Source organism: Amaranthus tricolor, chromosome 7, assembly GCF_026212465.1.
Source record: "Amaranthus tricolor cultivar Red isolate AtriRed21 chromosome 7, ASM2621246v1, whole genome shotgun sequence".
Lineage (NCBI taxonomy): Eukaryota > Viridiplantae > Streptophyta > Magnoliopsida > Caryophyllales > Amaranthaceae > Amaranthus > Amaranthus tricolor.
The window spans coordinates 13,195,056-13,207,555 of NC_080053.1; the positions used below are offsets into that span (position 1 = coordinate 13,195,056).

Genomic DNA, 12,500 nt, shown 5'->3' on the forward strand with positions numbered 1-12,500 from the left:
GTACCTGGGATTCTGTTCTTTTTCAGCCATCGCATTGATTCATTTGCTATCAGGACGCCATCTAGGATTTGCCTATTCCTGACAAAGGCACTCTGTGATTCATCGATGAGGGGTGCTATGACTTCCTTGAGGCGGGATGCGAGGAGTTTTGCAATGATTTTGTATAGGGATCCAACCATACTGATTGGCCTGAAGTCTTCAATTGCTGTGGGGCTTTCAACCTTTGGGATCAATGAAACCCATGTGATGTTCAAATGTCGCAGCGAGCCCCCAAACCTAAAGAAGTTTGTGACTGTTTCAAAGATTTCCTCCTTTATTTCCTCCCACATTTCCCTAAAGAAATTGAAATTGAAGCCATCGAAACCTGGAGCCTTGTCTACTCCACAAGCCCACACTGCTTTCTTAATTTCCTCTCTCGACGGTATTATTTCAAGGTTGCGTGCCTGTGCTTCTGTGATTTTGGGGTGAGTGTAACGGATCGTTCTTTTCTAATGTAGGTTTATTATAAAATATAGTAAGTAATGCTAAGCGGAAGTCTATCGTACCGTGGTTATTGCGAAAAACAAATAAGACAAAACAGAATTTTCAATAAAAACAAAGAAAACTTAAATCATTAAAATATAATTTTACATATTACATCTTTCTTTAATACATAATTATCGTTTTTACATACCCGTAATATAAACTACATATATACTAACATCACACAGACAATACTATAGCTTCTTAATAACTTCATGTAAAGTTACCTGCAGCATCTGCTCCTGAAATATGGGAACAGCCGATGGAAATCGGTCAGCTTTAAAAAAAACCGAGTATAAAAACTTACCGCAACTATACAAGTATGGATAGTATATGCACGACAATTAAGTAATAAGCAAAAATAAGTGCATTGCAATAAATAATATGCAAGGTATCTTATGTATTATAGGGAATTCATTTTTATATTAGATTCATTTATATATATATATAACTTCTGGTCCTTCTGCTTGAGTACCAGGGCGTGATTTACTAACACTTCTGCTTGAGTGTTAGGGCGTGGAATCCGATTACTTATTTAATGAATGCAACACATATGATCTTTGTTTGATATATGTAAGGGCCTGTTAGGGTGAGGTAAACCAAAACCCCTAACTTAGTGGGAGTCGTCATTCCTCCAGTACAATGTTGCTCGAGCCACAGATCAGGTTAAACAACCTTACTGTGTTCGCCGTATTTTACGTGCCGGAAAACACGTCCCACGTTTTTTACATGCCGGAAGCATGGTTCGGCATTTCCTTACTATCAAGCCTTTTTATTATCATGTTACTGTTTTCATATAAATGCAACATTACAATAACATACAATAGAAATAAATTCATTACGACTTACATACAAATAATCATTTATTATTATTAAAATCAAAACTAAATGGGTCTTTAGTATTTATTTATAAATAAATTTCAATTATGCTTCATTATTTTCTTAATAACTTATTTTTAGATTTAGTACATGAATAATTAATTTTGTTAAGATCAAAATCTACACGAAATATTTTAAAATAAATAAATTTTTATTAAATAAGTTGGTATATATTTTTATTCACCAAAATAAATTAATTTTAATTATTATTTCACTTTTCTTTCTTTTTGCCTACAATAACAATTTAGATTATTAATTTATTTCTTTAAAATTTAAATATCACAAAATTTTACAAAAAAAAAATAATTTAAATGAAATGAAAATACAGTAACACTAAAAATTTTTTTTCCAGAATTATTTATTTTTAACCAATTTATGAATTTTCTTATTTTATGCGTTTTTTTTAAGCAAAAATTAATAATAATATTTATACTCAACTATAATTCACGAAATTAATACACAACTTATATTTCATATGTATATATGTACAGAAAAATTTTCGTTTAAAAATATTAATGTTTACTATTTTAATTAAAATTATTTCAGATTTTGCGGTTTGTTTTTTTAGAAAAAATTAATAATAATATTTATACTCAATAATATTTCACGAAATTAATACACAATCTATATCTCATATATATATATATGTACAGAAAAAATTTCGTTTAAAAATATTAATATTTACTATTTTAATTTAAATTATTTCAGATTTTGCGGTTTTTGGCAATTCAAAGAATAAATCATATAAATTAAATTACAACGAATTAATTCACCAAAATTTGCAGAAAATGAAATTTAAATATAATAAACACATATAAAAATTTATGGGCATAATTTCATGTAAATAAATATATGTAAGAATTTATACCTTCAATAATTTCACTATTAATTATTGTAGAATTTTTAGCCACAAAATTAGCTTCCTCCCCTTGAATTTCTATAATTAATACTAAATACTATTATTAGAAAATTTTTGAGAATTTTTAGGAATTTTTCTAGGGTTTTTAGAATTTTTCTTTAGGAATTTGCTTTTAGGAATTAATTTTTCTGATTTTTTTTTTCCTCCTCTTTTCATTTACCCACGGTTCTTTGGGTATAAATAGGCTAAGGATAGTAATTAATTTTTTTTTTTATTATTTTAATCTTCCTTCATGTGTAAGAAAATCAAAAATCCAAGATCTTATTCTTGGTTTTATGTAAAAGATAAGACTACATTAATTAATTTTTTTTTTGGCACCTAGCCACCTTGCCGCCAACTTTAAAGATTTTTACTTTTACTTTTTTTTTTTTTTTTTTATTTTTTTTTTTATTTTTTTATGTTATTATATATATTTTTATTTTTAATCATAAATTAATATAGGAAATAAAAAGATTAAGTTATTGTAGGTAATTTAGCTAGACTTAATATTTAGGTAATTTATTTTAAGAGAAATAAATTATACATAAAAGAAAATCGAGAGCTTAAAAACGATTGGAATAAAAATTCGAAACGGCATTAAAAAGAAAATAATAAAACGAAACGATTATTGAATTTGTCAAAATATTTAAGATTAAGAAAAACGGTCTGTTACAACTCTTCCCCCCTTAACATAGTTTCGTCCCGAAACTTGAACCTAAATGAACAACTGGGGATAGCGTTCTCTCATATCAGTTTCACTTTCCCAAGTTGCTTCTTCGATATGATGGTTCGACCATAGCACTTTAACTTGAGGTATTCTTTTATTCCTCAATTCTTTCACTTGACGATCCAAAATTCTAATTGGTCTTTCTTCATAAGCTAGGTTTTCATCAATTTGGAGGGGTTCGTGAACTAACACATGGGATGGATCGTGGATATACTTTCTCAATTGAGAAACATGGAATACATTATGAACTCTAGCTAAACCCGGGGGTAAAGCTAGTTCGTATGCCACCTCCCCTACTCTTTTCAAAATTTCAAAAGGTCCGATAAATTTAGGGCTTAATTTCCCTTTTATCCCAAAGCGTTGGACTCCTTTCGTTGGTGAAATCTTCAGAAATACTTTGTCACCTTCAGCAAATTGCAAAGCTCTGCGACGGTTGTCTGCATAACTCTTCTGTCTACTTTGTGCTGCCTTCATATTCTCTTGCACTACCCTCAAGCTATCAATAGAGTCTTGGATAAGATCTGGTCCTTCTGGCACATTTCGGTCCATCTGATCCCAACATAACGGCACTCGACATTTTCTCCCGTATAAGGCTTCGTTTGGTGCCATCTTGATGCTGGTTTGATAGCTGTTGTTGTATGAAAACTCTATCAAAGGCAATTTCTGTTCCCATGAACCACCAAATTCAAGAATACAACATCTCAAAAGATCCTCTAATGTCTGGATGGTTCTTTCGGTTTGGCCATCAGTAGCCGGATGAAATGCAGTACTTAAACATAGCTTCGATCCGAATGCTTCTTGCAACTTTTCCCAAAATCGAGACAAAAATTTTGGGTCTCTGTCAGACACAATTGTTCTCGGTACTCCATGTAATCTTACAATTTCTCGAACATAAGCATCAGCCAATTGTTTTACTGACCATGTTCCCTTCATTGGCAGGAACCTTGCAACTTTGGTCAATCTGTCAACTATTACCCAAATTGTGTCATTTCCTCGTTGCGTTCTTGGTAATCCAACTACAAAATCCATGGATACGGAATCCCATTTCCACTCAGGAATTTCTAGTGGTTGAAGTAGTCCAGAACTCTTCTGCCTTTCAAATTTCACCTTCTGGCATATCAAGCATCGAGATACAAAATCAGCTACATCTTTCCTCATATCTTTCCACCAAAATAATTTCCTTAATTCTTCAATCATTTTATCTCTACCAGGGTGTAAGTGAAACATTCCTTGGTGTCCTTCCTTCAAAATCTCTTTTTTCAACTCTGTGTTGTCTGGTATACACAATCTCCCGTTCATTCTTAGTTCACCTTTCTCACCCACTTCGAACGCTTCTGTCTCTTTTCTTTGAACTCGAATGATTAACTCGATTATTTCGGGATCTTCTTGTTGTGCTTCTATAATTCTTTCGAACAAAGTCGGTTGTATAGTCATTGCTCCCAAATATTCAACAACTTGATAGTGATGAACAATTTCTAGATCTAACTTCTGGATTTCTCGGTATAATTCCCAAGGTACCGTCATTATAGCATTTACAGATATCCTCGGCCTTCTACTCAATGCATCTGCCACTTTGTTTGCTTTTCCGAGATGATAATTTATGTCAACTTCAAAGTCTTTAATGATTTCCAGCCACCGCCTTTGTCGCATATTCAGTTCCTTCTGAGTGAAGACATATTTCAAATTTTTATGATCAGTGAAGATCTTGCATGGTACTCCATAGAGATAATGTCTCCATAACTTCAGAGCAAAAATTACAGCTGCTAGTTCAATGTCGTGTACTGGATAATTCAACTCGTGTGGCCTTAATTGCCTTGACGCATAAGCTACTACTTTGCCTTCTTGCATTAGCACACATCCCAAACCTTCCTTCGATGCATCACAATATACCTCAAATGCTTTCTCACAGTCGGGCATGATCAACACAGGTGCCGTCGTAAGTCTCCTTTTAAGCTCTTCTAATGATTTACTCTGCTTCTCGCCCCACTGAAACCGAACTCCCTTTTTAAGCAACTCAAACAACGGTCGGGCAATTTTAGAAAAATTTTCCACAAACTTCCTGTAATAGCTTGCCAAGCCTAAGAAACTTCTTACTTCAGTAACACTCTTTGGATTCAGCCATTCCATCACTGCTCTAATCTTTTCAGGGTCAACAGAAATTCCATCTTTCGAAACAACGTGCCCTAAGAAAGATATGTTCTCTAACCAAAATTCACATTTACTAAACTTGCCATAAAGTTTCTCCTTTCACAACTTCTCTAAAACTATCCTTAAGTGCTGCTCATGTTGCTCTTCATTCTTCGAATACACCAATATATCATCAATAAACACAACCACAAACTTATCCAGGTAAGGGTTGAAATATCTTTGCATGAGGTCCATAAATGCTGCTGGAGCATTCGTTAGACCAAATGGCATTACTAGAAACTCATAGTGCCCATATCTGGTTCTGAATGCAGTCTTAGGAATATCTTCTTCAGCAATCCTCAATTGATGATAACCAGACCTCAAATCTATCTTCGAAAAGACCCTTGCTCCCCCTAACTGATCAAAAAGGTCGTCTATCCTAGGCAAAGGATAACGATTCTTGATGGTAATCTTATTGATCTCCCGATAATCAATGCATAGCCTCATACTCCCATCTTTCTTTCTGACAAAGAGGACCGGAGCTCCCCATGGTGAAACGCTAGGTCGAATGAAACCTTTTTCCAGCAATTCATCTAGCTGCTTTTTCAGCTCAGCCAATTCAGCTGGAGCAAAACGGTAAGGAGTTTTAGAAATAGGGGTGATATCAGGAATAAGGTCAATATGGAAGTCTACTTCTCTTCTTGGAGGTATACCGGGTAATTCTTCAGGAAACACATCAGAATATTCTTGCACGATCGGGGTTTCTTGCAAACTAGGTTTAGGTTTTACTTCTTCAGTAGTAACATAACATAAGAACCCTTCATCTCCTTGTCTTATCATTTGTGATGCTTGAATTACAGAAATTGTCTCTAGCTGAGATCTTGAGTTCTTCCGAATACACTTTGTTCCCTCGGAAGTTTTTATTCTAACAACCTTTTCCTTACACAAAATCTCCGCTGAATATCTCTCCAACCAATCCATACCCAAAATGATATCAAATGTTCCCAAATCAAATTGAATTAAGTCAGCTGGTAAAAGATTCCCACAAATCTCCAATGGAAAATCATAAAAGATACGATCACACAGGTAAGGTGTACCATCAGGTAAGTTGATACACAAGTGGGATTTTTGAGGTTTTAAAGAAATAGAAGATATGCGGAGAAAAGCACTGGAAATAAAAGACCTATCCGCTCCACAATCAAACAAAACATTTGCTGTAAAATTACCAACAGGAAATTTTCCAGAAATTACTTTACCTTCAACTTCAAACTCCTGGTGTAAACCATCATAATGATCTCCAATTGCATGCAGGCCTACTGATGCTCTAGTCTCATTCCTCTGATTGCCAAATGCTCTGTTTCCTGCAGCTTCTGATGTTGTTTTGCTCAGATTGAACGTTTCCCCACAGTTATTAGCCAGATGTCCCTCCTTGTGACACTTGTAGCATACAATCTTCCCATTACAGTTTCGGCCTCGATGATCTTTTCCACATAACCTACATTTCCACTGTGTCGGCCTTGCTACAGTCTGAAACGGCTTCTTCCCCTCATTCCTGGCCTTCTTGTACCTACTGCCCCCACTAGATTCATTCTTTCTTTTATTAAACCCGTCTTCTTTTTCCAAAATACGCTCGTACTCCAAGGCTTGATTGTACAAATCATCAAAATCTTGATATCTAGGAGTGCCTTTTTGGATCCTGAGGTTCAGACCTTCGAAAAATCTAATCGCCTTGCCCCGATCAGAGATCACAATTTCGGTAGCGAATCTAGCCAGCTCTCTGAACTTACTTGCGTACTCGATCACTGACATAGTTCCTTGTCTTAGAAACAAGAATTCATTCTCTTTCTTTCTCTGAAGCGAGGGTGGGTAAAATTGATCACGAAGCTTCTTTATAAATTCTTCCCAAGTAGAATCTATGGCGGTTTGTTTTACAGTCCTCCACCATAATTCAGCAGTGCCTGTTAAGTAGAATGCGGCTAATTTCACTTTCATCCTTGACGAGCAGTTTATAGCCTCCAACAGTTTCTCCATTTCTGCAATCCAATCCTCAAAGCGAACTGGATCAGGTTCTCCATCATATTTTGGAGGTTGATGACTAGACAATCTCTTATAAAATTTCCCCTCATCATCTTCATGGAAACGACTCATCTGCTTCTCCATTAAGTTCAGCAGCCTCTCATTATTCCTTTCCATCATTCTTAACTGATTTTCCAGAGCCTGAACTCTTGCATCCTGGGTCGTGTCATCAGCAAAATCATTCCTCGTTTCTTGAGGTTCACTTCTTGCGATACATCCTCTACCACCACCTCTTGGCATCTTCAATAAAGTAGGGAAGTATTGCGTTAGCCACATTTTAAATTGCAAATCACATATATATTTTTTTTTAAGCACAGAAAACACATAAAACAAATTTCATTTAAAATACTAATTTTAATTTTTTTTTTTTTCAAAATGTAATTTATCACGGTGTTTCCTAGTATCGGATAAGAAGATCCGACCATTCGAATAACGTTGGCTCTGATACCAAGTGTAACGGATCGTTCTTTTCTAATGTAGGTTTATTATAAAATATAGTAAGTAATGCTAAGCGGAAGTCTATCGTACCGTGGTTATTGCGAAAAACAAATAAGACAAAACAGAATTTTCAATAAAAACAAAGAAAACTTAAATCATTAAAATATAATTTTACGTATTACATCTTTCTTTAATACATAATTATCGTTTTTACATACCCGTAATATAAACTACATATATACTAACATCACACAGACAATACTATAGCTTCTTAATAACTTCATGTAAAGTTACCTGCAGCATCTGCTCCCGAAATATGGGAACAGCCGATGGAAATCGGTCAGCTTTAAAAAAAACCGAGTATAAAAACTTACCGCAACTATACAAGTATGGATAGTATATGCACGACAATTAAGTAATAAGCAAAAATAAGTGCATTGCAATAAATAATATGCAAGGTATCTTATGTATTATAGGGAATTTATTTTTATATTAAATTCATTTATATATATATATATATATATATAACTTCTGGTCCTTCTGCTTGAGTACCAGGGCGTGATTTACTAACACTTCTGCTTGAGTGTTAGGGCGTGGAATCCGATTACTTATTTAATGAATGCAACACATATGATCTTTGTTTGATATATGTAAGGGCCTGTTAGGGTGAGGTAAACCAAAACCCATAACTTAGTGGGAGTCGTCATTCCTCCAGTACAATGTTGCTCGAGCCACAGATCAGGTTAAACAACCTTACTGTGTTCGCCGTATTTTACGTGCCGGAAAACACGTCCCACGTTTTTTACATGCCGGAAGCATGGTTCGGCATTTCCTTACTATCAAGCCTTTTTATTATCATGTTACTGTTTTCATATAAATGCAACATTACAATAACATACAATAGAAATAAATTCATTACGACTTACATACAAATAATCATTTATTATTATTAAAATCAAAACTAAATGGGTCTTTAGTATTTATTTATAAATAAATTTCAATTATGCTTCATTATTTTCTTAATAACTTATTTTTAGATTTAGTACATGAATAATTAATTTTGTTAAGATCAAAATCTACACGAAATATTTTAAAATAAATAAATTTTTATTAATTAAGTTGGTATATATTTTTATTCACCAAAATAAATTAATTTTAATTATTATTTCACTTTTCTTTCTTTTTGCCTACAATAACAATTTAGATTATTAATTTATTTCTTTAAAATTTAAATATCACAAAATTTTACAAAAAAAAAAAATAATTTAAATGAAATGAAAATACAGTAACACTAAAAAAAATTATTTTTTTTTTCCAGAATTATTTATTTTTAACCAATTTATGAATTTTCTTATTTAATGCGTTTTTTTTAAGTAAAAATTAATAATAATATTTATACTCTACTATAATTCACGAAATTAATACACAACTTATATTTCATATGTATATATGTACAGAAAAATTTTCGTTTAAAAATATTAATGTTTACTATTTTAATTAAAATTATTTCAGATTTTGCGGTTTGTTTTTTTAGAAAAAATTAATAATAATATTTATACTCAATAATATTTCACGAAATTAATACACAATCTATATCTCATATATATATATGTACAGAAAAAATTTCGTTTAAAAATAGTAATATTTACTATTTTAATTTAAATTATTTCAGATTTTGCGGTTTTTGGCAATTCAAAGAATAAATCATATAAATTAAATTACAACGAATTAATTCACCAAAATTTGCAGAAAATGAAATTTAAATATAATAAACACATATAAAAATTTATGGGCATAATTTCATGTAAATAAATATATGTAAGAATTTATATCTTCAATAATTTCACTATTAATCATTGTAGAATTTTTAGCCACAAAATTAGCTTCCTCCCCTTGAATTTCTATAATTAATACTAAATACTATTATTAGAAAATTTTTGAGAATTTTTAGGAATTTTTCTAGGGTTTTTAGAATTTTTCTTTAGGAATTTGCTTTTAGGAATTAATTTTTCTGATTTTTTTTTTCCTCCTCTTTTCATTTACCCACGGTTCTTTGGGTATAAATAGGCTAAGGATAGTAATTAATTTTTTTTTTTTTATTATTTTAATCTTCCTTCATGTGTAAGAAAATCAAAAATCCAAGATCTTATTCTTGGTTTTATGTAAAAGATAAGACTACATTAATTAATTTTTTTTTTGGCACCTAGCCACCTTGCCGCCAACTTTAAAGATTTTTACTTTTACTTTATTTTTTTTTTTATTTTTATATTTATATTATTATATATGTTTTTATTTTTAATCATAAATTAATATAGGAAATAAAAAGATTAAGTTATTGTAGGTAATTTAGCTAGACTTAATATTTAGGTAATTTTTTTTAAGTGAAATAAATTATATATAAAAGAAAATCGAGAGCTTAAAAACGATTGGAATAAAAATTCGAAACGGCATTTAAAAGAAAATAATAAAACGAAACGATTATTGAATTTGTCAAAATATTTAAGAATAAGAAAAACGGTCTGTTACAGGTTTGCCATGTTAAAATCAAAAGCTGGGGTAGCTTCCTGAGTAAAGCGCTTGACAAAGTAACTCCTGACTTCTTGCTTGAGGTTATGCATCCCAGCGATTTCCCTCCCATTGATTTTTATCTGGTTGATTTGTTTCTTCTTTTTTCTAACCATTGTTGCTGCATGAAAGAATTTTGTGTTGTGATCTTTTTTGTTGAAACCATATGCTCGAGCTCTTTGCCTCCAAATTCTCTCTCTTCTAATGAGCCACCGGTGGAGAGCACTATTTGCAGCATTGAGTCTAGCCATTTCCATATTGTCAAGCTGCGTTCGCTCACCTTTCGTCTCAAGTTCATGTATCACCTGTTCAAGATCTGCAATTGTGTTTTCCATGTGATCAAAGTTTTCCCTGCGCCAATTTTTGATAGGGGTCTTGAGGATCTTTAATTTTGTGTGTAGAGAGACATTAGGAGCATTGCGCCACTCATTGTTGAAGAAACTTTTAAAATGTGGGTGTAGGAACCAGGCATCGTAGCATCTGAAAGGTTTCGGGCCCCAATCGTTGAACTCTTCCAACACTAAGAGTAAAGGATTATGATCTGAGAAGCTTCTACTTAGTCCCCTCAAGTTCATGTTCGGAAATGTTGTCAACCATTCACTACTGCATAAGGCTCTGTCCAGTTTACTTTTTGATTCATTTCTTCTCCAGGTAAATCTCACCCCCTGTAGTGGAATGTCAAGTAACCTTAGATCATTTATCCACTTCGAGAAGTCCCTCATACTGCGGCTACATGTGACAAATCCTGTTCTTTCCCCTGAGTGTAATGTGACATTGAAATCTCCAAGTATTAGGATCGGTTTTTTGATATTCTCCGCCTTCTCTTTGAGCTCCTCAAACATAGCGAATCTATTCGCTCTATCATTATGTCCGTAAATCACCCCAACGCAGCACTCAAAATTGTGATACTTGATACACCCTTCTATGACTATCCATCTGTTACCCTTATGCTTGACATAGGCATGAAAAGTTTGTTTATCCCAAGCGGCAATTATTCCACCACCATGTGATTCAGAGGCCAAGACTTCACAAAAATCATACTCATCATTTCCCCATAATCTTCTTAGCCTGGGCTGAAAAGGCTGCCGATGCTTTGTTTCAACCAGACCCAGAAAGGAGACATTTTTCTTTCTAACAAGAGAACTAACTGCTAAAGTTTTCTCACCTTTACCAATCCCCCGGATGTTCCAAAATAGACAGTTCATGATTTAATGATAGTATGACCCGCCAAAAGGTGAAATCTTCATGTGCTTTTCCCTTCCAGGAGTAAAATTCTTTTTGATTTCCTTAGCCCAGATAATACAGCTTATTCCTCATGAGAAGAGATGCCTAACAGTTGCGCAACTTCCCATGTTTTTCTTGTTTCAATTGATCCATGTGAAGGTGTTTCATGGGGTATTTGTTGTTGAGATGATCTTCTAGGCCTACCTCTAGGTCTCGATGGTCTGCTGTTCGACAAGGGGGTGGACACAGGGGTACACAGATTCGGGCAAGAGGATCGAATTCCAGCATTTTCCCAATGGATATTCTCATTCCATACCATGGGGTCCACCCATTCCTGTTTATCCCTAAGGTTCATATTATCGCCCATCTCCTGCACCAAAGGGTCAGGGAAAGTTATGGGGTTTGAACTGTAATGTTTTTTGATCAACCTCTCCTCCATTTTATCATCGATATGTGCAGGGAGCGGGATTACCACATTCTTATTATCATAGACGCCATTTTGTCCACAATTACCATAAAGTTCTTTTACCCAAACATCACAACTACTATGCTCAGAGAAAAGTTTAATTCGGTTTTCAATTCTGTTCTGTGCCTTTGTTCTCAACAGGATTCTGGCACTAGTAATACAATCAACACCCTGCATTTTATTTTCAATATGCACAACCTGCCCCCATTTTTCCCCAATCAATTTCAAATTATCCTTTGAGCAACATAGGGGGTGCAAACCAACACACTCAATCCATACTAACCTATCATCAAAGGATTCGCCTTCCGACCATAGCCTAACATCATCAAACACATTCCACAAAGGGCTATCCAAATTCACAGCAGTATTGGCATCATTCTCATTTTCAAACACAATCAATAATTTGGTTGGGGAGAGGGAGAGAATACCTTTGATATTGACCTGGCAAGAGTGTACACTGGATACGATTTGCGGGATGTCGAGGACCTGAGTATTCTCAGCAATGGCGGCCGTTTTCAGAACCAGAACCATGTCCCTGTTTTCTTCGACATTTAGAGTGAAAATGGCAGGGATGATAC

General features: G+C 33.7%; 1 protein-coding gene and 1 pseudogene across 1 annotated transcript; both read right to left on the reverse strand.

The window, feature by feature from the left end:
- Positions 1–4,780: 4,780 nt before the first annotated feature.
- On the reverse strand, positions 4,781–7,505 carry LOC130818515 (uncharacterized; annotated as a pseudogene).
- A 2,684-nt stretch (positions 7,506–10,189) lies between these two features.
- Positions 10,190–11,437, reverse strand: LOC130818516 (uncharacterized). The gene has a single exon (XM_057684683.1). The coding sequence runs from the start codon at positions 11,435–11,437 to the stop codon at positions 10,190–10,192; it is 1,248 nt and encodes a 415-aa protein (XP_057540666.1).
- Between the last annotated feature and the right edge of the window lie 1,063 nt (positions 11,438–12,500).